General features: G+C 33.0%; 4 protein-coding genes and 1 pseudogene across 5 annotated transcripts; 3 read left to right on the plus strand and 2 right to left on the minus strand.

Moving 5' to 3' along the window:
- The first annotated feature begins 3,883 nt into the window (after window positions 1-3,883).
- LOC104723319 (putative transcription factor KAN3) lies at window positions 3,884-6,905 on the plus strand. The gene is made up of 6 exons (XM_087470947.1): window positions 3,884-4,670; window positions 4,804-4,880; window positions 5,614-5,659; window positions 5,749-5,836; window positions 6,083-6,143; window positions 6,523-6,905. The coding sequence occupies exons 1-6, from the start codon at window positions 4,115-4,117 to the stop codon at window positions 6,664-6,666; spliced, it is 972 nt and encodes a 323-aa protein (XP_087327073.1). The 5' UTR covers window positions 3,884-4,114; the 3' UTR covers window positions 6,667-6,905.
- A 1,064-nt stretch (window positions 6,906-7,969) lies between these two features.
- Window positions 7,970-9,305, minus strand: LOC104727957 (peroxidase 41 pseudogene; annotated as a pseudogene). The gene has a single exon (XR_015572873.1). The product of XR_015572873.1 is annotated as a peroxidase 41 pseudogene (transcript).
- Window positions 9,306-11,277: 1,972 nt separating this feature from the next.
- LOC104723320 (uncharacterized) lies at window positions 11,278-12,792 on the plus strand. The gene is made up of 3 exons (XM_019232343.2): window positions 11,278-11,690; window positions 11,768-12,053; window positions 12,143-12,792. The coding sequence occupies exons 1-3, from the start codon at window positions 11,641-11,643 to the stop codon at window positions 12,572-12,574; spliced, it is 768 nt and encodes a 255-aa protein (XP_019087888.2). The 5' UTR covers window positions 11,278-11,640; the 3' UTR covers window positions 12,575-12,792.
- An 8,190-nt stretch (window positions 12,793-20,982) lies between these two features.
- On the plus strand, window positions 20,983-22,483 carry LOC104723321 (FCS-Like Zinc finger 2-like). Its single transcript, XM_010441664.3, has 2 exons — window positions 20,983-21,547; window positions 21,808-22,483. Exons 1-2 carry the CDS (start codon window positions 21,252-21,254, stop codon window positions 21,995-21,997), a joined length of 486 nt encoding a protein of 161 aa, XP_010439966.1. The 5' UTR covers window positions 20,983-21,251; the 3' UTR covers window positions 21,998-22,483.
- A 337-nt stretch (window positions 22,484-22,820) lies between these two features.
- LOC104723322 (putative serine/threonine-protein kinase PBL20) lies at window positions 22,821-25,382 on the minus strand. Its single transcript, XM_087474382.1, has 4 exons — window positions 24,385-25,382; window positions 23,848-24,087; window positions 23,548-23,670; window positions 22,821-23,434 (listed from the first exon to the last, which is right to left on the minus strand). Exons 1-4 carry the CDS (start codon window positions 24,787-24,789, stop codon window positions 22,994-22,996), a joined length of 1,209 nt encoding a protein of 402 aa, XP_087330508.1. The 5' UTR covers window positions 24,790-25,382; the 3' UTR covers window positions 22,821-22,993.
- Between the last annotated feature and the right edge of the window lie 558 nt (window positions 25,383-25,940).

Raw genomic sequence — 25,940 nt, forward strand, 5'->3', positions numbered from 1 at the left:
ATGATCCGATCTATGACGTTTACGATGAAGACGGCTTCATCGAGGGAGTGAACGATGGTCGACGTGTGGAGATTAGTGGGCAAGGTGGTTTCAGTTCAACAAAAACTCTCCACATCAACCCGCCAAAAGAAGAGGTCACTGCAGTAACTAACAAAGTTAATCACGTCACGTCAAAGGTAAGCTACTTCTATCTTCTTTATGATGGTTATCCCACATTCTATCCCATGTTCTGCATAGTTGTGTCGAGGAAGTGTTCTCTCTAGGAGGTTGGATTGGCACAAACGCAAGATGGCCATTTGATCGTGGACGACCGGCACGGATAGAGAAGGGAAAGGAGAAGAAGACACAGAACTGAAAAGAGGAAGAAACGAGAAGGAAACAAGTTCGTGACTGAAGTGATGGTGCAACATACGAAGGCAATGAAAGATATGAACCTGTTTACTTCATAAGGACAAGGTTCTTTTCCGGCGGTGGAGTATTGATGAGACACAACATTTAGTTATTTTAATTATGTAGTGGAAATGTGTTTCTCTGTCCACGTTTCACGTTCTTAGGAGTTAATTTTTGTTTTGTGTATTTAAGCATCTTGGCTATTGTAGAATCGAACATGAAAAAAATATTATTAAGAAATTTGTGTTGTTCTTATGAACAATTCTCTTTGGCTTTGAAGAGTGACTGAAATTACCTTTTATAGCTAACAGATGGTGGATCAATTGACTTTTTTTTTGGAAATCCTCAAAATCTCATCTTAAAGGGTGTGATTGTATGAGTTATATTTTTCAACTAAAAAACTAAAAAAGTCTTTTAAAATCATTCAAAGTAGCTCTTTTTAAAAAAGTTGTAATATTTTGAATAACGGTAGATTTTAAGTGAGTTTTACAAATTATGGATTGAATAACAAGAAATTGTGAATCATTTTAAATGATTATTTATAAATTTCAAGTTGAATATCATATGATTTTAAAAATCATCAGTTGAATAACCAGTAATTCTAAAAATACTTTAAAATCTTCTAAAATATGAGTTTAATACTCCCTTTTAAAAGGTTTTGTATCATGCGTCTATATTAAAGCTACCAAATCGGTATACAAGAGCGGTAATTGCATTTAACTAGAATTGGTTAATTTGAATTTTGAAGAGTTTCATACACTTTTTCAAAAGAATTTTTTTTTAAGGAGAGAAACATAAAAACGTTTGAAGAGAATGAAAACTCAATATCGAACTTAGTGTTCTAATAGATTTCTGGAAATATCTCTAGCGAGATATAAGATTCCACCTCGAGATCCATATTCGTAAAATCGTTCTTGTTGTTTTTATTTTCTTTTGCATGCAATGGAAGATCAAACGAACGAGTGAGAGAGAGAGTAAGTCTTCAAAGGTTCGAAGGTTCGCAATCCTAACAACAATAGGTTTTGATAGAATTACAAAATTAATGATGATAAAACTATCAAACGAAATAACACATGCATGAGTCTATTAAAAAAATATAAGAATTCATGTAGCAATAACATTTTCATTTTCGAAAAGTCCTTACAAACCTACAATGCAATCCCACAGTAAGTAACTTTAGTCAATTTGAAAAAGATAATTAATTTTTCGAGTTAAAGTTTGTAAGCAACTCTTTTGTCCGAATTTAAATGTGGGTTCTTATCAAAATCAACAAAGATTAGATTTGCTTAAAAATCTCCCAAAAAGATTCGTGGGGGCAATTATTCTAACAAGCTCCAAATCTTTTTCCTCTACTCCTTTATAAAAGATTCAGTGTGCTTCCTACTTTTTTCATTTCAATCATCTTTTTCCTATTTGTACTTCTTCTTTTTCACATTTTGAAGGATTTTCGTTTTGTGGTTAAGTGGGTACTGTGATTCAGATATGATAGAAGTGGGAATACTTGTTGATTTGAAATTTAGACACTATTGGACTGATAGATTTTTTTGGTTTATTGGTTTGACGTTTTACAAAAGAGGAAAGTAGCAGCTTTACAAAATACAACCAGGAATTAATTTAGGCCTAGTGATCATGGTAAACAAGATGTCTACGTCTTATCTGTATTTTACATATTTTGTTATTGTTTTGTGCGTTCCAGTTTCGTTTCCTACATAGTACCTATAAAAAATTAAGTGCTATAGCTAGAGTTGGACCAAAACTTATATATAGGAAATTGATTCATTAATAAATATTTAAAAATTTGTAAAAAAATATATATATATCTAAAATATATAGAAAAACAAACTTTGTGGCCTTAAAGGTCTTACAATTTTACACTAAGTTGAAGTGGACAGCATGCTTTTTCACTAGCTCTTACGTCCCCGTGTCGGAGTAACTTACTCAAACTGATGGGAACCTTTGTTCTCTATTTGATCCCCTAGCATATATTTTTAGTATATAGTTTCTCTGAATTACTTCCAATATTTATCTCTCTCTTAATCCGACCACTCAGAACTTATCATGATGATATAGTGTCTTGTTAGTATATGATGAAGGCTTGCTTACTACAAAACTCAAGTACTATAGTGATGATAGTTCAGTCGCAAATTGCTGAATAACAAAAAAAAAGATTCAATCAATATTATTTTTTTTTGAAAATAATGTTAAATTAGATTCAAAGAAAATCGTGTTTACATCAAGTGCATCGTTTATGCTTACATAGAATTAAAAAACATTTAGAGAAATAAACCGCAGATTGGTTATTGTTGTAATGATCCTGTTAAAACCGAATCAAACTTTACATAATATATATACCTAGAAAATAGTAATGTTCTAAACTCATCATACTCTTCTAACTTTGTTTTATGCATCGTCGGTTGGTAGTGCCTCCAATGAAGTAGTTTAATCTTATTTTCTTTTTAGTTTTTTCCTCTATTAAAATTCGTTTCCTTTTGTCTTATGTCTTTCCTCGTGCATGCTGGAACTAAACTGGAAGGATCAACTTTTACGGAAACCTATCTGGAAAAAATCAGATGAATCTAAGAATCGTCCCAACATTATCTGTCGATGTATGGGCTTAGGGGACATGAATTATCAAAGGGCATTTTGGTAATCATATCTTGGACTGGCCATCGGTGGCAATAGGGCCAAAATTAAATTAATGTCGTATAGTATTTGATGAAATGGAGTTAATGCTTTGTTGAATAAATAAAAAACTTGTTTTTAAAATAATCTAATACACAATACACATAATAATCGAAATCATGTATATTTTGGACCATTTTCTTTAAATTTCATCTTATCACGTAAACAAAATCATCTGCTCCACAAGAAGGAAAAGAGAAAAAAAAAAAAACATTTTCAGATATTAATAAAACGCAATAGCATATTCAATTTATTCTTAGGCAACCAGCCACCAAGATTGTAAAGCAAAGAAATGTTCGGTATAATTCCAAACTCCAACTTGAAAGAAGACAAAGAATTAAACCAATAAACAAGACAAACAACAAGTGACGACGAGACTTAAGTTTTTTTGTTTTAATTAATGTCTCTCCATCTCTTAAATTTCATGCATGTTTATTTTTCGATATATCTTATCAGTTTATCAACTAAACAAGTAGCTCTAGCAAAAAAAAATCATTTGATTTAATTATAAGTTTTCATGAATGATTATTATGAAAATACACACACACACACACGCATCTTTCAGTTTCAACCCAAGTGTCATTTTCACATGTAAATCTGAACACAAAAAAATAGAATAATTTCATACATTATTGTTTTATTATACCATCATTAAATACTGATATGTGATAGATGATATCTACATTGTAACAAAATATGTTATAGAAATTGATTTTTCCATCACAAATGAAGAAAAGGGAAAAGAAAAATTAAATGGAAATTCATGTTTCACCCAACCCCTTTATTAGACTCTTAAAGTGTCATTTTCTCAAAGGGAACAGAGAAGAAAGAGACTTCTCATTTCCCTCATACCTTTTGCCATCCCTATTTGTTTCTCTCTCTCTCCCTCTCTAATTCTTTACAACTGCTTTTCTCCTCCCACCAAGAACCAAAATTCATTTAGTTAAGAAGAAGAAAAAAACACCCTTTTTGAAATAAATAACATTATACCCCCAAAGTTCATCAAGATTATCTCAAAATCGCTCACAATTATCCATTTGTTATGGAGCTATTTCCTTCACAACCTGACTTGTACTTGAAAATCAGCAGAAGAAGAGAAGAAGAAAAAGAAAATCAAGAACAAGAAGTTGAAAGGAGATTATTAGGGTTTAGGAGTAAAGCCTCAGATTCAGACAGAGATTCTTCTGGCAACCTCATCCACGCCCTCCAGTTCACATCTTCAAAGAGTGAACCCATCAAGACTGGTAATAATCAAGAACACAACGAATCTCTCGATCAAGACTTGAGATCTATGTTGATGATGAGACCAATAAGAGGAATTCCTCTATACAAGAATCAAGTTCTTGACCACTACTACTACTCATCTACCTCTCCCTCTCCTTTCTTCTTCAGTGAAGTCAATGGCCAACACGCTAGTCGTCGCATAATCACAAACCCTAATTGTAGTTATAATCTTCACCACCGTAATCGGCGTCAAGCTCAGCCGCAGCCGCCTAGATTTACGGCCAAACGAGGGGTAAGGGCTCCAAGGATGCGGTGGACGGCGACCCTTCATGCCCATTTTGTACACGCTGTTCAATTATTGGGTGGTCATGAAAGTATTGTCCTTTTTCACTATTACCCCTTTTATAATTATTATATCTCTCTCTTTTTGTTTTTTCCTTTTAAAAAAATGAATACTTTGATAGATTATTCTATCTTATTGATATTGCGAGTATGCATAATATTCAGGAGCAACCCCAAAATCAGTACTTGAACTGATGGATGTGCAAGATCTCACATTGGCTCATGTTAAATCCCATCTACAGGTAATCTCATTAGGTTACTTATATAATGTATAGGTGAATATAAAATCGATTTAGACCCTTTAAAATTATTGTCTTAAATATATGAATATGTTTATGAACCGAATATTTTCTGTGATTAATTTGGCATAGTTAATTGAGTATACTTTTGGTCGCCACCATAAATCGAAAGACATATATATATACCATGTGAAGAAAAGAAAAGAAAAGAAAAAAAATAATCAGAAGAGAAGGAATCAAAAGCTAGATATAGCCAAAGGGTAAGAAAAAAGTCCTTTCATAACTAGAGAGAGATGCAGTAGAAAAGTAAAGTACAAAGGAGGCATCATTCCTCAATGATGATATATGTAGATTGATATATGCACACATATATGTATATGCATGATTCTTCAATGATAACATATACTATAAGTTACTTTTTGTATAATTTGACTATGGTTAGAAACTTAGAATAAGACACGTAGACCCATGCACACACCCCATCTCTCTGTGTATGGCTGCACATTTTCATGAATCGTAAATGCTTTCTGTTTTACTCTGCCCTCTCTTTTTTTCTTACTTTATCCATCTCTGTCTCTGTGTGCGTGCATATCTAATAGTAGTATATATATATAGGTGTTCACACACGTGAGTAGAACAAGTCTCTCACACACATTATATACGTATATGTATTAATTGATAGATATATTAACTTATGGTTAATATATTTTTTGTAATCTAATATATAATGTTTCAGATGTATCGGACCATCAAATCTACTGAAAAACCTACAACGTCATCAGGTTATATGACTGATTAATCTATTAATTTAATTCAGTTATGATATCTATCAAATACAGTATACCTGATAAATGTGTATGTGTGTATATAGGGCAGTCAGATACTTGTGAGAATGGAACACAAGTAAACAGTGGGAGAGAAGCAACGGATCTCCAAGGTCTATGGAATAACTCCTCAAGGTATGTTATGTTTTTAATATTACAAGTATTAATTTAGTATTTGTTTTATTAATTTTTTGGTGTTTAGTTTGTCGGACATATAGCAATATACTTATGAGGCAACTTTCTATATTTGCATCATACAGTATGATAAACTTAACACATTTGTATTCCTTTGTTATCTAGAATCATTTACATTATTTTATTTTTTTTCGTTTCTCTTCAAGAATTTACTGTGATATAATTTGGATGTCTCTGTGTAAACAGTGAAGCTCGGTTCCATTTAAAGGCAAAGGCATCATCAGGTGTGGACATTTCATCCAATGAGGTATCAGATTTAAAAATTTTAACCAAAAGGCACTAGAATAAAACGAAAAACTGCAAAATTTGAGGGTGACAAAAGAAAAAGTTTTTATAAAGTTTGTATAATTTACTTTTCCTCTTCCATTTGGGTTAAAAAAAAAAAGTGTTTTTCTTCTTTTATGTTTGTCTCAAAAGCAGAGAAAAGAATGACTTTTTGGTCTATCATACTTTCTTTACATAACCCATTCCAATAGTTTTTTAGTCTTTAAATTTTCGTCCAAAAAAAAATTCAAAATAATTTAATTGGACATTTTAGTTTTGAACTAAACGAAAATATTCAGTTTATAAAAAATGTTATATGAGAATATCATTCTAATGTATATACTCTTTACATATATATGTAGAATAAATGGAAGAATATGGATGGAAGATGTTCAAGCAACGAACGACTGTCGTCGGATTCGTCAAGCCTCACAGGGACAAGACGAGAGACTGAAACTCCCAATCTGGATTTCACTTTAGCTACACCGAATCTTTCAGCTCCCTAAATTTCTAATATATTTATACTAAAAGTTGTCTATGAGAAAAAAAAACAATATATATGCTTACGGTATAAAAAAAAAAAGTATATGAAAATAGCGTTTATTTCTTCAAATATTTATTTGTAGTTTTGTCTGTTAAAACTTAAAACTGAGATGCCTTTTTTTTCTTTTTGGGTCTTTAATTTGAGATGCTTTATATATACAGACTTCTTGTCGCGAATGGAATAATAATATCTTTTTTTTTCTTTTGGGTACGAATGGAATAAAATTATTTGGTCATCATTACAGCGATGCAAAGCAACGACTGATCCACGTGTGTCCAAATCGGAATGCTTTATTACTGAACACATGGTTGTCTGACACGTGTTGGACCCTTGTGACGTTGACCCGCCTAAGAATTAATTTTTCTTTACAATATCCAGTTAAAGACAAAAAAAGAGAATAAAACGAAGTAAAATTAGTATAGTCCATCCAAATGCTAAGAAACTAATCTCATAACTAATAAAAGCTTGTTTTTATTAGTTAACTTAAAGATCTTTTGCTACATGAAGCATATGATAGATACCAATATACAGAGCCGTGGCTATGTGTAAAAAAAAAGAAATTTTCGCTTCTGGCCAATTTTTTTTGAAAAATAATTAAAGGCCTTAATTTTCCCAAATATGCCTAATAGTTAAATCCAATAAAAATATATGTGGTAAAAAAAAATAAGAGAAGCGATGGTTCTAGAGAAACCGAGAAAGAGGATTTCAGTTAGAAACTAAAATTAAAATAAAGTAAGATAATTAAAGAGATTCATTGTTCTCATTTCTTCAATCACTGTTAGAGTTTGGTTAACGATTTTGTAGCATAAAAGAGAAAAAAAGTTATATTTTAGAATTAATATTTGGTTCTATGCTTGTTTTTTTATTCCAGATTATGTTGGTTATTATTAAAAAAAGAAAATTTAAGGTCTTTTTCTAAACACAACTTCTAGTCAATATAATTCCAGGCACGGTTCTGCTAATATATAAAGCGAAATAATACATACTCTTAGTCGAATGAAAAAAATATGCAAAGTCAGAGACTATTTCTATAACGAAGATATCATAATCTTATGCCAGCCAAATGGAGTAATAAAATTACCAGTGGAAAAGGCCTTGTAAAGTCACAAGTTACGATTTTTTTCTCCTTCAAAGCGGTAGAATTAATTCCAGTTTTAATTGTCGAAGCTTGGCCCAGAGTTAAAGTTAAAGCGGCCTTAAAGGAGACACTCGTGTTCACAGAAGGTGCCGCAATAAGAGGAAACTTAAAGAAGAAGATGATCGAGAGGTAAATCATGAACTTTAAGTTTTATTCTCTACTGCAAAATAACACCCTAATACATTTTATATGACGGCATACATTACTGTAAATTTCATGCTATGAAAATTGTTATATTAACTGACTATACCTACATTTTTAATTATTTTTTGTGCAACGACTATACCTACTACATTTTATTCCAAAAGTTAATACAAAGAAAACTGAACTCATTTAAGTTCTTCTGTTTATGTTACTTATACGTTAAGATTGTTGAAGTGATCGCATCTGCGTCTCACCTCTCCATCTCCTTCGCCTTTAACACCAACCGTGCCTAGTTTCTCCATGGCACGTGCGAAATCCTCGAAGAAAGCCGTCTGATTATTCGCATATAGTTCCACAAACGGTCTCGTGCTAGTGTCTTTAAACAAGATTTGGTCCGAAGCTAACAGTCCAAGCCCTCGTTTCAAGTTCTTGAAATACATATTATCGAATTTTGCCGGTGTCACCGGATCGAGAAACGCCGCCATCGTCTTATTGGTCGTGTAATTCTTGCATAGATTTCTAAGAACGCCTGCGAATCGTGCGTCGAGTCCTGGATCAGTCTTCGGGAATATCCGGTTGCTGAACTCTTTGCAGTGTGAGATTCCGATCGTATGCCCTCCGCTTAACGCAACCAGCTCCTTTAGAGTGAAACCATTCTTCTTGAATATCGATAACATGTCGGGGACGGACTGGTTCACTAAAGGTAGATTTCCTTTGACTTTATGGGCTTTCGACTCACGACCATCTTTACGGCCCAATTTGACTTCATAGAAAGGCCCACCAACCATTGTGACAAGGTCACGTGTGGCCTGAGCCAGGATGTCTGCGCAAGACACCACACCGGGACAAGACAATTCAAGAGCGGTTTTGATGCGTGTCACAATGTCAAACGCATCTCCAGGGAGTGACTCGTTGAGGTCATCATCGCGTTCGGCTTTGTTGAAAGAATTTGTAGCGATTAGGACAGAAGCATCGCATCCTTCCAAGAAACAATCATGGAAAAAGAGACGGAGCGTTCCACCAGCTGTCGTCGGCTGCTGACCTTGCTTTGGTGTCACGGTTTCACGTACGATTTTACTAAAATCGGGACACGTTTTCTGGTAATAATCTTTCGTTAAATTTGGAGGTGGTGCTGAACTTATTAACGGGACGAAGACTAGGACGAGGAAGAGAACGAGAATATACAAAGACATCGTAGATTTTACGTGACAATTATACCGAGTTTTACAAAAGAAATATTGTTTGTAAAATATGGAAATGGAATTGAAATGTAGATGTTTACGAGGTTATTGGATTATTTTCGGTGAAAAATAGAAGCATGTACGTGTGGTTGGAGTTTGGCTTTTTGTATATTCTTTCAATTTCTGTGATTGGTCTATATATAGTTTTTGCTTTTAACTTCATTTTTCACTGAAACGTTTTCTAACACAAATTAATTATGTAATCGACTGGCTTCTAGGTTAATCAAACCACAAACATGGAATGCTAATTGGGGAAGTGTGAATGTGAAGACTGAAAGCGTTACGTTGGGATTATATATTCGGGTCATAGGGTCGTGTGATATACTTCCGTACGTTATAAGCTACAAACTCCGCATGAATGAGATATTGTGTCATTGATATATCACCATTTTCGTCCGCTGATTAAACGAATATTTTTTCATGATTAAATTACTATTTAGAAATTAAATCACATATTCTTTAGCAACTTAAGCTGGTGAGCTATATATGAGGGATGATCGAGTGATTACTGATCTGGTTTGGTAACATAACCGTTGAGGAATATGACCCACAGCAGACGGTAAATCCTTGGTCCCATTTAGTTCTTGTGATCTCTTACCGTTGTGTTCAATGTGCTAATTTGGTTAATGACATTTTGTCTCTAATCTCCTGCAGGAGTTAAGTTCTATGAGACCAACGAGAAGGAGCTTTTGTTAGAACCATCAATAAAGTGGGCAGGATATCCCAGCATTGTTTTGGTGCTAAAGGTGATGTCTTTACGAATTAGAGTTCAGGTCAGTAAGAGTGATAGTGGAACGCAAGCAATGCAAAGCTTTACTACTCTTAGTTCCATAAACACGAAGTTTTATCATCTTTTACCTTTGCAGCCTCTTCTGCCGACCTTGCCTTGTTTTGGAATGGTTGTAGTTTCATTAATGGAAAAGGTAGCTACATCTCACATAAAAGTGACTCAGAACTGATTTGAAAGTTACTTGCTTTACCACATGTTGATCAGCATGATTCTCTATGCAGCCACATGTTGATTTTGGATTGAAAGTGCTTGGTGGAGTTTGGCTACTGCAAAATGTTTTCATTGAGGTGTGTTCTATTCTTGTATGGCAATCAAAAAATTAGACACCCAAAGATCACTAATGGGAGGCCAAAAATTAAAAACAAGAGGATGAAGAGATTGGTAATAGTTTTAATATTATTAAAAGATAGAGACATTCATTTGAGTATGTGCAATGGCCATGCTCTTACATTGTGGAAATAATAAACAAAGACTTAATTGGTTTGTTTTGTATTAGTAGTACTCATCTTTTCGAAAGAAAATTGGAATGGTGATCAATTAACTAAAGCATTTACAAGAAAACATTAACCATGGTCAGAGATAAGGAAAGTTTATGTTAGGATAAAATATAAACAGACAAGTAAACTTTGATCTAGTCTAATGTTGCTCTTGATTCGAAATTTAATAAACAAAACAACATTTAATTAAGACAGATGTTGACTTCTGAGTTCTGAACAATAAAATCATGAAATTGCTTGGCATGACATCACTCTTACATCAATTTGTTGCTTACCTTGCGACCACATTTCTCCATTTTTATGTCATCTTGTTGACACCTCTATTTATTAGTAAAATTCCTACCATTCTTTCTGACCAACAACACATGCCACAAAATTAAATAACCAAATTTGTTAGATCTTAATTTTAGCTTACGTGTTATTGCTTATAAAGTAGTATAACCGTGCGTATATAATGGTACATATATTCCTCCTTACATTTGATATAAACTTGATTTTCTTTGTACGTATATATGGTTTCAATTTTTTCTAAACCATATAAAATATGACACAAGTTGTAATGATGACCACAACCTAGCTATCTCTACCTATAGCATTTTGAAGAAGACTCAAACATCAAATAATATGCAACTGCAAAGTGTGTGAAGCATATATTAAAGGATCGAGGAAACGTGAAGGGGATAATCTTTTTTTTCTTTCTTTCTTTTTTTAAGCATTGGACGTCATTTATTCTTTAAATAAGAATATCAAACTACATGAATCTACACCTTTCAATTTGTGACAGCAAACAAAAAACACACAGTAAGTATTTGGGGTAAAGAAAAAACATAGAAGAAGATGCAAATAAAAAAAAAAAAAAAAAAAAAGTTGGGTGCCATTAATGAGAATCATGCATACAATGTGGAAAGCTTTAAAAGACCCACACAAAGTCTGTACTCTTTCGTCCCTTCACCTCTAAAACCTCATCTTCCTCCCATTTATTTCTCCCATTCTTTCTCCTTTTTCTATTTACTTAAAATCCCGAAGCAATATTTTCATTTTCATCATCATCTCCCCATACTCAAACACATGCATGCCCTTATTATATGATGGTATATGCTTTCATAGATTGATCTATCTTTAATCAATGGCGCTTCAAGCTCATCATCATCCTTCACATTCTTTATTCCTCAAGAGGTAAACTATATAATCTTCATGTAACGTATGGGTGTTATTGTATATGTTTATGTGATGTTTCGATTTCTTATGTGCAGTAACGGACAAGAAGCGGTTGATTCGAGAAAGCGATCGAGAGAAGTTTATTCGTCGGCGGTGGCGGCTCCGATGAACCCTCCACCGTCAAAACCGCCGCAAGTTATTGATTTGAGTGAGTTGTTCCAGACAGCGCCTAATGTGGTTTCCACTGGTCTTCGATTATCTCATGAGCATTCACAGAATCATCAAGATCAGTTTCTTTCTTCTTTTTCTATGCTTCCCGGAGAACTCGCCGGAGAAATGAAACGACAAAGATATGAATTAGACAGATTCATTCAGACACAGGTATGTCGAACTGGATCTAAAACGTAGTTCAGTTTTGTGTCGTATGTTTCTTAGTTTTTGTTTTTTGTTTGTTGTGTTTTATTTTGCAGGGTGAGGAGCTGCGGCGTACGTTAGCGGATAACAGAGAGAGGCGCTACGTAGAGCTATTGTGCGTGACGGAGGAGTTAGTGGGACGTAAGGTGAGAGAAAAAGAAGTGGAGTTGGAGAGAGCCACGCGCCGTCACGCTGCGCTACAGGCGCGTGCAGCTCATCTCGCGGAAGAGGCGCGAAACTGGCAGTTAAGAGCGGCGACGCGGGAAGCCGAGGTGTCCACGTTACAGGCTCATCTCCAACAAGCCATAGCGAGCCGCCGAGAAACCACGGCGAAACAGAGTACGAACGGAGGCGGCGACGGAGACACGGAGGAAGCCGTCGAAGACGCCGAATCGGTGTACGTGGATCCGGAGCGGACAGAAATGATCGGACCTAGTTGTAGGATTTTCCGGCGGGAATATGCGACGGTGATTGCATTACCGTGTTGACATTTGGTTCTTTGTAACGGTTGCGACGACGGGGCAGTGCGAGTGTGCCCGATCTGCCTCGCCGTGAAAATAGCCGGTGTCGAGGTTTTATTTTCTTGAATGGAGGGATTTATTGATAGGCCCGTTAAGGCCCATGGGTCCATCTAGATCTAGCAACAAAACAAAGACAACAGTACAGACAAAGGACTTTTTCTAATGGGAAAAATAAATTTGAAATATATATATATATATATATATATATATATATATATATATTGGTTTGATGTACATAGGACATAGCCACATGTAGTGGCATTTTTTTCGTTTTGACATTTTCGTTTACTTTCTTTCTTTTGGAAATTGTTTTTTTTGTTTAGATCATCTAAATTTTGAACTCGTTACTTTAGAAAAATGAATAATTTCGATATTGGAAAAAACCATATTGTAAGGAAAGAAATTAAAACGTTAGAACAGTAAGAAACTCGTGGTCCGCGACTTCACGTAGTGTTAGTTTTACCAATGGTCCAATACTAATCCTGATAGCTCATGCTATTTCCAAGTATCCATTTACTAGCACAGATCCATAGTATTGAACTAATAGCTTGAAAACATGAAGAAGTTGCACTAATTAAGAAATGGAGTTTTGAAAATGTTGCTTCAGTTTAGCTTATAATTTTGTGAGTACGAGTCCGTGACTATATATATATGATGATGCGTTGCGGCAGAAAGTGATGGAAAGACACGCAGAAATTGTCCAATCTTTTTCATAATTAGTATGTCCACTTTTGCTTTTGGCGTTCGTAATTATACAGACTGCCATTACCATTACCATATTTTAAAAAATAGATATAATAACGTAGTAGTATATTCTAAAGGGATTGATCCTCACATTGAAATCTAAATTTGGTGAGAGACATTTCCTAATGAGTTGAATCAATGGACTTGTCATTCCATAGTTCCACGTGACAATAATGCGATCCAACTATTCATGTGACTCCTTTGTCCCTCAATAAACGATATAATCAAAGCATTTGGATCCATCTCCTTAATCATTCATCTACTTTTTCAATTATATGTGTAGACAATAGCCAAGAGAACAAAATCACTTGTATGAACACGTTCACTTTGGTTGGCAATCCGTGTTAGGAATCATCAATTTTGCATATATATATAATCAAAAATCATATAACTAACTGTTATGCTATATATGTGATATCATTATTTTTAATTAAAAAAGCTGATAGAGAGCGGAAGCTTAATTAACGGACGAGAACGCTGGATCTCTAGGAGAACTCGGATTCACGAACGGATCTTGCTTAGAACGTCGTAACTTGATGAAGAAGCAATAAGGATAGGGTTGAGATCGGGAGCGATATCAACGTGGTTTTGCAAATCCTCCTTGCAGGGCTTGAACACAAGCTCTTAGGGTTGAGAGTTCTCTTCTCTAGGCTTTACACAAAGCTCTCGTAAAACTTGTTTATTCAATAATCAATAATTACATACAAAATAGTCACGGCTCCTTAAATAAGAAGATCACAAAACAAAATCCTACCATAATTAAGAAGCTAATCTAACATATAAAGTCTAACCATAAGGCCCATAAGAATGAAATCCAAAACGGGAAATAGTAAAGAGGCCTGATCACGACGAGACTCATGGGAGGCGTGATCAAAGCAAGATGCGCTGCATCAGAAGCTCTTACCAAAACCTAGACTAATCTATTCTTCGAGGTTTGTAAAAAGCTGTGTATTCCTATTATTCAAAACGTTTACAATGGTTTATGTATGAATGATGTTGTAATTGTAAGAGTCCAACTCTTTCTCCCAACTTTCTACCCTTTGCATGCAATGTTTTATGATGTTATCATAGCATATATGTTTTTTTTTTTTTGTAACAATGTGAAGGCATATATGTTTTCTTTTACCAGAATCATATATAATTTATGACAGACATATCAGAGTGAGCATTTTAGTGTAAAACATCATAAAACATTGCATGCAAAGGATAGAAATCGTTTTAAACAAAAATATGTGAATTAGAATATTAAAACTTTCAAGGGATGGTTTTTTTTTGGGTAACATCACATTATTGTCATTAAAATCATAACGGTTGCAGACATATCAGAGTGAGCATTTTAGTGTAAACATACGAAATACTACATTTTCTACTTCTATAATTTTGCAAATGATCAATAGAGGAGTTGGGGTTCATGGCGTAAAATTACAAACGCTCGAGTTAGATTTCTCTTGCAAACAACCAAGCTGCGCGTGGTGCGGCTTCTACATGAGTGCTCTAACGTTCTAGGTTTGTATAGCAAAAGAGAGTTGCTCATCCCCGGATTAGTTGGATTATCCAAACACCGAAGTGATATAAAAAAATATTGCAAATCGCTTTTTGTTTTGTTTTAATGTGGGTGTAGATGGTGGGAAAGGTAACAAAGTTGACAGAGACAAGTGACAAGTTTGGTGACCCAAAATGATTACTGTCAAATGGCTCAACCAGTACAATGGTTGGATTGCTTGGGATTGATGATAGGCCGTATGTGTTTTGCAAGCCCAGGCCCTTCGATAAAAATTAATTACTCAACAAGTGGAGTGTATAAGTATATAACTAATGAATACTGTATTTATTGGTTCAAGTGTTATCATTCAGGATATGAACAAAAATAAGTAGACAACAGAATTAATATAAGCTAATTTATATAAGAATATGATTCATAAACGACAAAATAAGTATCTTAGGCTGCCCTCCTGGCTCCTACCGATACACAATTATTTAGAAAATAAACAATTAAGAATTGAATATTAGGTGTGGGATTAAGAAAAGAAAAGTATAAAGTAATGATAATTAGTGGAATTTGCTTTATGTTAGTTAATCTATTAGTTTTATCAAAGTAAGTGGGAGAGAATCTAATACGAGAACCGATGTGTTTCGACATAGGAGACATATTGTTGCCTTGTGGCAGCTTCTAGATCTCTTATTGTAAACAATGAACCTAATGATATGAGAAACTCCATCAAACTTGAAGAGCAAGCCTGTTCTCAGGGTTATTTACTTAAACTTAAAATATTTACTACTATAATCAAGTTGCTAATTCTATGGACTTTTTATATTATTTTGGTTTCCAATGTTTTAATTAAACAAATAAGTAATGAATGGCCTGGTGCGCCACAAATGTTGTTCCCTTTTAGAACTCATCCCATGTGCCAAACTCGACGATTAATAGAGTATTAAAATCATAATTATTGCTGTAAGAACTGTGTGCAAATTACCGTACGGGCACATGTAAATTACTCGATTGGAGTAGTATTGTTTTTTTTCCTCTCCCTACAAGATCGTATATTGCTTGCTGACTATTGAATTTAAAGCCAAATAAGGCGATGATGATACAGCTTTCAATAACAAAAATAGTAACCGATCATATCATTTGATTTATTGAAGATATTCACAATTTCTCTCTTGTTATGGAATAATTAAGTTGAAATTTAATAATTTTATAGAATTTTCATAAAATGGTTTTGATAATTAGTTCATAGTTGATTGAGGCTTTGATTCATTAATAACTTGACGTGATGTATTCTGTTGATACATTAATCACTTGACGTGATGTATTCTGTTAGATATATAACTATATTAGACTTCGTTTCATAGATTATACTATTCAATAAAACCTGGTGTAGTATTATTATTAGACCGCCGGCTTATAATTTCGTAGAAAACTTCAAAACCGGAGAGAAAATACATATTTCAAAATTGATGTACACATATAATAAGCGTCTTCTCTTCATCTTGACAAGAACTTTCTCTGAAAAAAGTACACTGTAATCAGGGGGAGACTTGACTGAGCAGATTCGGTAAATGGACCCAAGAACAATCAATAATGAATCACGTACAATGGAGAAACTAAGGATTCTGTAAATAAAAAAAAAACATTGTGAACCGTCCATCTTAGAAACGAAGGACGACATTAGATTTGACCTGGTTAGTAGTCAAGTACTGCTCTATTGAAGGCTTATGCCACGTACTGGGGCACCCGTGTCCTTTCGTATGACTGACTCTCTCCAGAATAAATCACGCATCCGTCGAAATAAACATTTGTAATAATATTACACCGAAAATCCCAAGTTTTCTTGAACTTGACTATAAATCTTGGATACATAAACAACGAATTAGTCAAGTCATCAACAATTTATTCTTTTCTTAATATTTAGCCGTTCAACCACTTGTTTTGTACGAATATACAGTTCAACAATAAATATAATATAGTCTGATTCCCTTTAATAATCGTAAGAAAATTCAACATTTGTTTTTCTTGCTAAGCACATACACAGGACATACATTCATACACAATACTCTCTCAAGTCTCAACTAATGGTACCATGAATACATACATCACCACGTTTTGTTGACGTACACCTTTATTATCATTAGTGTAGTTGAATCATGGCTGTGAACCTTATGCAAAAGCAAAACTATCGACGATTAATCGTACACATATAGACATAGACATAGGTGTTTAGAGATAAAAGAACGAACGTAAACAACGGTCCAATAGAGGCAATGGCAACATTGGCATTTGGCAAAGGCACGTAAAAAAAGAAAAAAGCATAGCTTAAAGAAAAGTATGAATTGGGACCTTCTCCAATCCTATGGGCTAGGAAAAGATGGACCCACAGGATTTATGCAGTTGAGAAAATAATGACATTTTTTATTTTTTAAAAAATACAAAAAAAGCCATGAGAGAGAGAGAAGAGAGAAGAATCACAGAGAAATACAAAAAAACAAAAATGGGCGAATTTGCACCATAACCAAAACAAAAAAATCAATAAAGAATATAGCCAACTAACAATAAAAATTAAGAGAGTAACCATCGGCTAGTGTAAAAAGACATTAGAGGGGTAATGTGAGTGACACGCCCAGTTTAAAGGAGTATTGGAGATGAGATGATTTATTTATTTATTTGATTAAATAATTCATACTCCTTTAAAATTTAATTTCATATATCTTTTTCACAGAAATAACTAAAATTTTGAAATTTATTATAAGAATTAGAATTTTTTTCTATATTTGACATAACTTAAATTTTTAAAATCGGATGTTAAAAATTTGAAATGATGAATAGTATTTATAATAAGAACAAATATTAAAGAATACAATACCTAAAAACCCAATCAACGATGTTAAACGGTAATCATAAGAGATAAAACATAAACAACTCAAAAGATGAAATTAAATGCATAACAAAAAACACTATAGGACATAGGCAACCAAGTCAACTATGTCAAACATTATACCCTAAAAGATACAACACAAGACAATTCAAGCAACCATATCAAGTGCTATACCCTAATGGATACAACATAGGCAACCCAAGCATTCACGTCAAACGCCAACCGTAAGAGATAAAACATAAACAACTCTAATGAACACATTAAACGCACAACAAAAAGTTATATTCTATATGCAACCCACATCAACTGAGTTAAACGTTGATAATAAACGATGTACTCTGTAAATCGTTTATGTATTTATAATTATAATTTAATTTATGTAATTTGAAACTTGAGAAATATATTTTCTTCAAAATGGAATAGAATGTTATTATGCTCTATATATCAAACGTTATACCTTAACGGATACAACATAGGTAACCCAAGCATTCATGTCAAACGCTAACCGTAAGAGATAAACCATAAACAACTCTAACAAACACATTAAACGCACAACAAAAAGTTATACTTTATATGCAATCCACATTAACTGAGTTAAACGCTGATAATAAACGATGTACTCTGTAAATCGTTCATGTATTTATAATTATAATTTAATTCATGTAATTTGAAACTTGAGAAATATATTTTCTTAAAAATGGAATAGAATGTTATTATGCTCTATATATTATGAATATTTTTGTTATTTATTAATTTATGAACTAAAGTATATCATCCTAATATCTTTAAATCAGTGTATAATAAAAATAAAAATCTGGAGTTTTAACTGAGTTTATAAAATTAAAACAGTTTGTTCAATAAAAAGTTATTGCAAAATATAAAGAATAGAAAGAAAAAAAGAAATGAGAAAAGATGAGAGATGACAAAAGATATATTGTCAATATAGAGATAAAATACATGCATATACAGTTTGGTATGGGCGAGTGGTAACGCTTAAGTTAAAATTGTCATTATTATATATATTATAGTGTATATGATCTTTTCATAGTTAGATATGTTAGCTAGTTAATTATAAATTTTTTTTTGGTTATTCCTGCCAATTTCCTAACAAAAATATTTATAATAATTTTGAAATGACGGAGAGTGACATAGATATTTAGACGTTATTATTTTTTTAAAATGAAAAAAATATTCTGACCAGAAAAATATTATATTCGGCACCAGAATTGTTATTGTACGAATCCCTAAAAATAATTCACTGGACACATCAACACAGTATTAAAAATACATTTGCATTTTGCAGGCGCCTAAATCTTATGAGAAAAATATACAATTGTTATTTACGAATTCATAATTAATGTATGGAGTTGAAAGTTTTCGAAATTGATACAAGAAACAAAAAAAAAAAGAAAGAAGACTTTAAAGGGACAGGTGGGGTTTAATGGAGTGTTTGCGAACTTCCGAGCCTTTCGCAAGTGTACGACGTTTTTTATTTTATTAGTACTCAGTAAAATTGCTTACACGCTTCCTTCAGGCGCGTGTTTCACACTTGAAGGAGTAGTTAGTTATTGTTTTGTTTCCAAGGAAGTCCAACAACACAATAAATGTATTTTCAAAAGCAATCCATGTTTTCACATTTAGTCCCTCTCCATCAATTTCATTATGTTACATGTTTTTTTTTTCACATTTTTTCACATTTTGTTTTTAAACTTAAAAAAAAAATAGCTGAGCTAATAATCATAACCCCAACTAATAGAGAAGGAATCTCATGTAAATTTTGCTTAGAAAATGAAAAATTGTCTTCTGAGGAAGAAATCTTCTTTTTTTAGAACATGTGATAAAATTTGTTATGTTCTAAACCAAAGTTAACTTTTGATTAAAACAACCTTTAAAAATATCATAAAGCATGATTTACTAGGATTTTTTTTTTGTATCATAAAAATCGATTTTTAAAGGTTGATATTTTAATTTTTTATCAATTAATGTTGATTTTTAAAATTTCTATTAATTAATGTTAGAAAATTGTAAATTTCAATATTTATTAATTGAAAATTTAATTTTGATAAACTAGTATTGGTTAACAGTATGATAATATGTTATTATAAATATTATATTATATTTATAATGAATATTAAATATTTTCTTAATTTATGTAAAAGTTTTACAAAATCATTATTTCTAGTTTTCTAATAGAGAAGGGAGTATAATAGTATGTAATTTTGTTGAGTGCGGTAGAGTCGTCACAAAGGCTTTTCCAAAGTCTTCGCAACAAAAAAAAAAGAAAAGAAATTTAACGTCGTCGATCACGAGAAAATAAAATTAAAAGAAAAGGAAACTAAAAAAAGGGAGAAAACGACATCGTATATGTTCTATAAAAAAATACAATTAAAACTGTCCTTACCAATAAAGGGAAGACACAAGTGGTGCTGGTTCGTGTGAGTAGAAAGAGATTATTTACGTAACGCGCAAATCTCACGCGCGTTGTGGTCCCTACCATCCAATGACTTTCTTAACATCCAAGTGCAAGGTGGGACCCATGTTTTATGGAACCTTTTTCCGAAGATTTTCTTACTACAGGACAGCAGAAGAAATGGTTTTTTGTTTATTTTATTTTTAATGTATAATTACGTTTATGTCCCTCCCTCTCCTTTAGCGTCGTTAACAAGGGATGTTGCCATTTTCCTCAGAAATTAATAGTTGCAAATTTTTATAACATGGGAGATTAATCAGGATTTATATAAATAAATCGCGTCTAGGTTAATGATGTTTTAAAACACTAGTAGTAATTTGATTAGACAACATATCATAGTAATGGTATTTTAGTTTTATTTTTACCTCCATTTAAAAATATGTAGCTTAGTCTAGACTCTAGTAAACATAATTAGATAGAAAATTATAAATTGAAAAATTCTCTTACATATAATATTTTTTAAAAACATATAAAAAGGATTAGATTTATTACCTTCTAATAATTATTTTGTCAAATCGATTGAATCGGTTAGCTGATTTATGTAAAACTTACATAGGTCAATCGAAATTATTTTAAATAATCTTTCTAATTAAAAATAACAAATCCACTATTCCACAACTTAACTATTTGATTATTTAATTCATAAGAAAATGCTTGTAAGCTTGAGGAAGACTTAAAAACAATAATCATACTAGTGCCTCAATTATTCATCATATAATGGTCAATGGTTAGGTAGTTAAAAATATGAAAAAATATTAAAGAAACAAAAAAAAAAGTAGTAAATAAATATAGAAATAAGCGGTATTGCATAAACAAAGAAGCCAATAGATTCTCTCTCTCTTGAGTTTTGAGTTTTGTTCCTCAAACTTGTTGCTTCTTCCTTTGGGTTTCTCTCTCTTAACCAGAATCAAACCTGTCTTTCTATTCCTATAAAAACCAAACTCCATCTTCCCCTCAACTCTCCCCTCTCCACCCCAAACCTTTCTCTCTCTCCCTTCTCCTCATAAGAAAGAACTTAAAGAAGAACACACAAGACAAAGAAAGCCATTAAAAAAAAATGGAGGTTTCAACGAGAAAGCCTTATTTCATAGAAGAAGAAGACGATGGTTTGGCTTCTCTAGAAGCTGGAGTTACGAGTCCTTCTTGTTACGACAACAGTCTCAAGATGAATCCTCAGAGTTATTATTATTACCATCATCATGACTACTCTGTTTCATCTCCCAGATCTGGAAAATTCCATGATTTTAGATTCGACAATAGCTGTTACGGACAGCAGCCACTTCCTCATTTCTTGGACTCTTGTTTCCTCTGCAAGAAACGTCTTGGTGATAACAGAGACATCTTCATGTACAGGTACTTTTACATACATCTTAGATCTTTGATTCATCATCTCGTTACGAGTAATAAACAATGAAACAAAACTTAAATTCTACTTTTCTAGATTATTAGCTAACAATAAACTAGATGATTACTTTGAGGTTAAGGTTTTGATTTGCTTGATAAAGTTTAGGTCTTTTTACCCTAATCCTGATTTGCCTTGTGAATCAAGCATCCTTAAAAAAAGATGTATTATATAATTTGTGTCTGATTTTAAATTTGTTTTCATTTAACAGAGGAGACACACCGTTCTGTAGCGAAGAGTGTAGAGAAGAACAGATAGAAAGAGACGAAGCTAAAGAGAAGAAACAGAGTCTGTCATCTTCCGTGAAAGCTATGAGAAGAAATGAAAAGCGAAGCTCTTCTTCTTCTCCAACTAGATCTCGTGACTATGCTTTCCACACTGGAACCGTTGCTGCTGCCTAATTTCAAAGTTATAAAGTAAAAAAGTGATAGAGAATCCCATTAACGCTCATTGCTTTAACAGCTTGTTAATGGGTTTTTTCTTCATCTAAAGAAAAATCTTAGTTTGAATTTGAAAAGCTCAGAAGAAAAAAAAAGAAGAAAATGGTTAGGGAAAAAAATAAAAAAAAAGTAAAGAAACCTCTCTTTTTCAAGGGTTTTGTCCTTTTCTTTGTTATTTTTTTCTTTATTTGTTTCTTTTCCTTTTTATTAGTTTTTTTTCTTTTTCTTTTAAGAAGAAATCAACATGCAATTTTGGGAGTACAAAAAAACTATGGCCAAAACGCCTATGTGAATTTGGTAAATCTTGATGTCAAAAAGGTAAATCTTTTGTTTTTTAGTGGGAAGAAAAATATATTTGTAAGCATCAGACTGGCTGTTCTCTTGTTTTGGAATGATGGGTTTGTAATGTAAAAAGTTCAATATATATAATATAATGATATTCAAATATATTTGTGTTGGTCATATAACATTTATGATAGCGAAATAAATTTGGTGTAAGTAATGGTATCAATTCTTATTGGAGTAGGTTTGATATGTCATGATTCATAAACATTATATAATGGGAGAAATTAACAGACAAATCTTTTTCTGCGCATGTTCTGTGAGATCATTTGGTGCAGTACAACTCTTTTTCTTTAATCATTTCAACTTTAAGGAGAGTAGTACAATTTTTTTTTTTTTTCATAACCTCTCTTAAAAGATTTATAGATGTTTGAACTTTGGTAGTTTGGTTGTATTACAAATTTTTAGAATACATCCATCTCTTCCTTAGTTGTGATCACAATTTTGTTTTCAGAATCATATATTATGGGTTAACCATTCCCTAAGTACAAGACCAAAACAATGTCTCTCGTTAATGGGCTTAATATATATTATACTTGGGCTTTTCACACATCTCATATGTATTTTGCACGTTAAACGGCATTGTTTGGGAACATAAGTAATCTCTACTCTTTTCTAAAAAGCTAAACCTCTAGGCTCTAACACTAACCCCTCTCCCTCTCTCGTCGATTTTCCAACTGAACTTCTCGTACCTACAGAAACTGAGTCCTCAATGATCTTCCTAAGACTCTCAACTACAAAGGCCATGGTGGGTCTCTCTTTATCGTTCTTTTTCAGACAGTGATCAGCCAATTTAGCCACCCTCCTGACCATCTTAATTGGATACTTGTTGCATAGCTTCGAGTCAATGATCATTTTGAAGCTTTTGCTATCAGCATGATACTTTTTGACCCATTCTAGAAGCTTTTGCTCAGGCAAAGGCTTCATTCGTTCCATTGCTCTACGACCAGTGATGATCTCATACAGAACAACTCCAAAGCTATAGACATCGCAATGCATCTTGAGATGACCGGTTACTACATACTCGGGGGCTGCATAGCCGTCTGTTCCAACTCTCTTTTAAGAGAATCATGAAAGAATGAAAGAAGAAGATGTTTTTACTTGTGGACAAAGAAACTACTGATATACAATATAGAATTTGTAAGGGAGAAACAGAAAATGTTACTTACCGCGGTTGTAACATGAGTGTTGTCTCCTTCTGGACCTTCTCTAGCGAGACCAAAGTCCGATAACTTCGGATGAAAGTCATCGCTTAAAAGCACATTTGATGATTTGAAGTCTCTATATATTACCTGCCCAGATAAAAAAAAGAGTGACATGTTTCTAGTTGAACTAGACAATGCTTCTAGTTAAAGTACTAGACATGTATACAACTTTTGGTTCGGGCCTAACTACGCATAAACAATCAAAAGGGTTTTTTATCATTTTTTGTTGTTGTTGTTGTGATGTGTTTAGGATTCAAAAATAACCTGAATTTCGTGCAAATAAGCCAATCCTTGAGCTGCACCAAGCATGATCTCAAGCCTTTGTTTCCATGACAACGTTATGGTTTTTCGAGTGAAGAGATGCTCTTCTAAGCTGCGATTAGACATCAGCTCGTAAACCAAAAGCCTCTCTCTGTCCTCTGCGCAATATCCTAGGAGTCTCACTACGTTTGGGTGATTCACTACGCCCAACAACTGAACCTCTGCTAGCCATTGCTTATGACCCTTTCATTACAAAACAGAGGATCACTAATAATACTATATAAGATTAAACCTTACATTAATAAGAAATGAATCAAACTTGTTCTTGGTTAAAGTTCTCTAATCTTTTTGCAATACCATCAGTGAAACTAATTTCTTGGTTAAAAGTTCGAATATATTCACTAATTCCAAAACATTACATGATATGCCACAATCTTGATTGGTTGATAATAAAATTGTGTTCAAACTTGTTCTTGGTCAAATTTTTAATCATTTTGCTATTATAACACACAAATAAATATCCCATGAGTTTTTGCATACCTGTAGACTTTGTCGATTGAGTTTCTTAACGGCGACGACAAGTGGAGAAGAATGAGAATCTCCTCCGGTGTGATTGTCAATAGTGGCTTGATAAACACTACCAAAGCCACCTTGTCCGATCTTTAGCGTTCTGCTAAACCCACACGTGGCGTCACTTAGTTCCTTGTAAGAGAAAACCCTCAGATTTTGATTTGTATTTTGATTTTGTTCTCTCTCTTTGTGTAAGTCTTTTACACTCGCTGGAGTTGGCAGAGATCTTGGTGTTGGGAGTTTGAACGACGACGACGAAGATCTTCTCGTAGTTAATTCCGGAGCTGACTTTTCGAATCTTGCGTTTTTGTTATCCTTCTCAAGATTACTTCTAGGTTTAGGTTTCTTGGACTTGAACAGGAAGATACAATTCATATCTCCTCTGTTTTGCTTTTCTCTTTGGTTAGTTTGAGGATTTTGGGTGTATCTTAATTGTACACAAAACAGGCACAAGAAAATTCTTAAGGTAAATTAAGAAAAGCTAGATGCTATGAATGAAAAGAGTGAAGACTTTTTCTTTTGTTTGCAGAAAAAGGCAAGATTTGTTTTCTTGGGCAAGAGAGTAGATTGTATGAAGAAACCCTAAAATGGGTTTTGAAGCAGATGAGATATCAAAATCAGTGGAAGATTAGATGAGTCGTATGAACACAAAAGAGATGAAAGAGCTAGATAGGTATACCGTATACGTAAAAGACAGAAACTTTTCTATCTATGGAGTACACAAGTATATTTCTTGCTTACCAAGAGTTTTGATCGAGAAGAGGAAAATGAAAGGGAACGGCTAACAATGGGAAACTGACGTAGAAAAAAGTAAAGATAATAGTAAAGAGAAGACCAAAGTTATTTCATATTTTGACTTAACAAAGACAAAGACCAAACCCATTTTTTTCTCTGTCTATATATATTCTATATTTATTCATTGCATTATTGAAACAAACGGTACAATAACTAAGTCAATGACTCAATTCAATTGTATATCATCTTAATTTGGACCTTGTAAATTCAGAATTTAGTAGGTACATAATATAGTGTTTATATTTGATTCTTTCACCGACTCGTTTCTCTTTTCTTTTCACTATTTTTTTTTAAAAAGTTATGTTTATAGGATTAGTTAAAATAAAATAAAAATAAAGTGGGACAAATTCCACTAAAGTTTGACGAAAAAAAAAGATGCTCTTATTTTGGTCCCATTTGGTAGGAAAATGATGAAGCAGAACAAGGCAAAACCGCGTCTCTGCTTCCGTTCATAAGTTTTCCTCCTCACCTTCCGACAAAATACCTCAACGTAACTCTCAACTCCCATCAACTTAAAAAACTAATCCTATAACAAATCAAAAAGCATGATATGATACCTTGTATAGGTTAAACTAAAATTTATTTCTCATTTCATATGTTTATTTTATTTTTGTTAGCTAAATTTTTATCTAAGTGAATGGCAGGACCATATGTTTGCATGGCTTGATAAATGTACATTTCATATTGACTCATATTTATGTTATTTTATCGAATAATGTTCTCGCAGATCA

The sequence above is a fragment of the Camelina sativa genome, chromosome 11, assembly GCF_030686135.1.
Source record: "Camelina sativa cultivar CO46 ecotype springtype chromosome 11, ASM3068613v1".
NCBI lineage: Eukaryota > Viridiplantae > Streptophyta > Magnoliopsida > Brassicales > Brassicaceae > Camelina > Camelina sativa.

Bases quoted from the DNA above. Each gene is read 5' to 3' on its own strand.
- LOC104723319 (XM_087470947.1), top strand. From the start codon at position 4,115: ATGGAGCTATTTCCTTCACAACCTGACTTGTACTTGAAAATCAGCAGA. The intron at 4,881-5,613 runs GTAATCTCATTA...ATAATGTTTCAG, and splicing joins ATGTTAAATCCCATCTACAG to ATGTATCGGACCATCAAATC. The intron at 5,660-5,748 runs GTTATATGACTG...GTGTGTATATAG, and splicing joins AAAACCTACAACGTCATCAG to GGCAGTCAGATACTTGTGAG.
- LOC104723320 (XM_019232343.2), top strand. From the start codon at position 11,641: ATGGCGCTTCAAGCTCATCATCATCCTTCACATTCTTTATTCCTCAAG. The intron at 11,691-11,767 runs GTAAACTATATA...TCTTATGTGCAG, and splicing joins CATTCTTTATTCCTCAAGAG to TAACGGACAAGAAGCGGTTG. The intron at 12,054-12,142 runs GTATGTCGAACT...TTTATTTTGCAG, and splicing joins ACAGATTCATTCAGACACAG to GGTGAGGAGCTGCGGCGTAC.
- LOC104723321 (XM_010441664.3), top strand. From the start codon at position 21,252: ATGGAGGTTTCAACGAGAAAGCCTTATTTCATAGAAGAAGAAGACGAT. The intron at 21,548-21,807 runs GTACTTTTACAT...TTCATTTAACAG, and splicing joins AGAGACATCTTCATGTACAG to AGGAGACACACCGTTCTGTA.
- LOC104723322 (XM_087474382.1), bottom strand. From the start codon at position 24,789: ATGAATTGTATCTTCCTGTTCAAGTCCAAGAAACCTAAACCTAGAAGT. The intron at 23,671-23,847 runs GTTATTTTTGAA...TTATCTGGGCAG, and splicing joins CTTATTTGCACGAAATTCAG to GTAATATATAGAGACTTCAA. The intron at 23,435-23,547 runs GTAAGTAACATT...TTCTCTTAAAAG, and splicing joins ACACTCATGTTACAACCGCG to AGAGTTGGAACAGACGGCTA.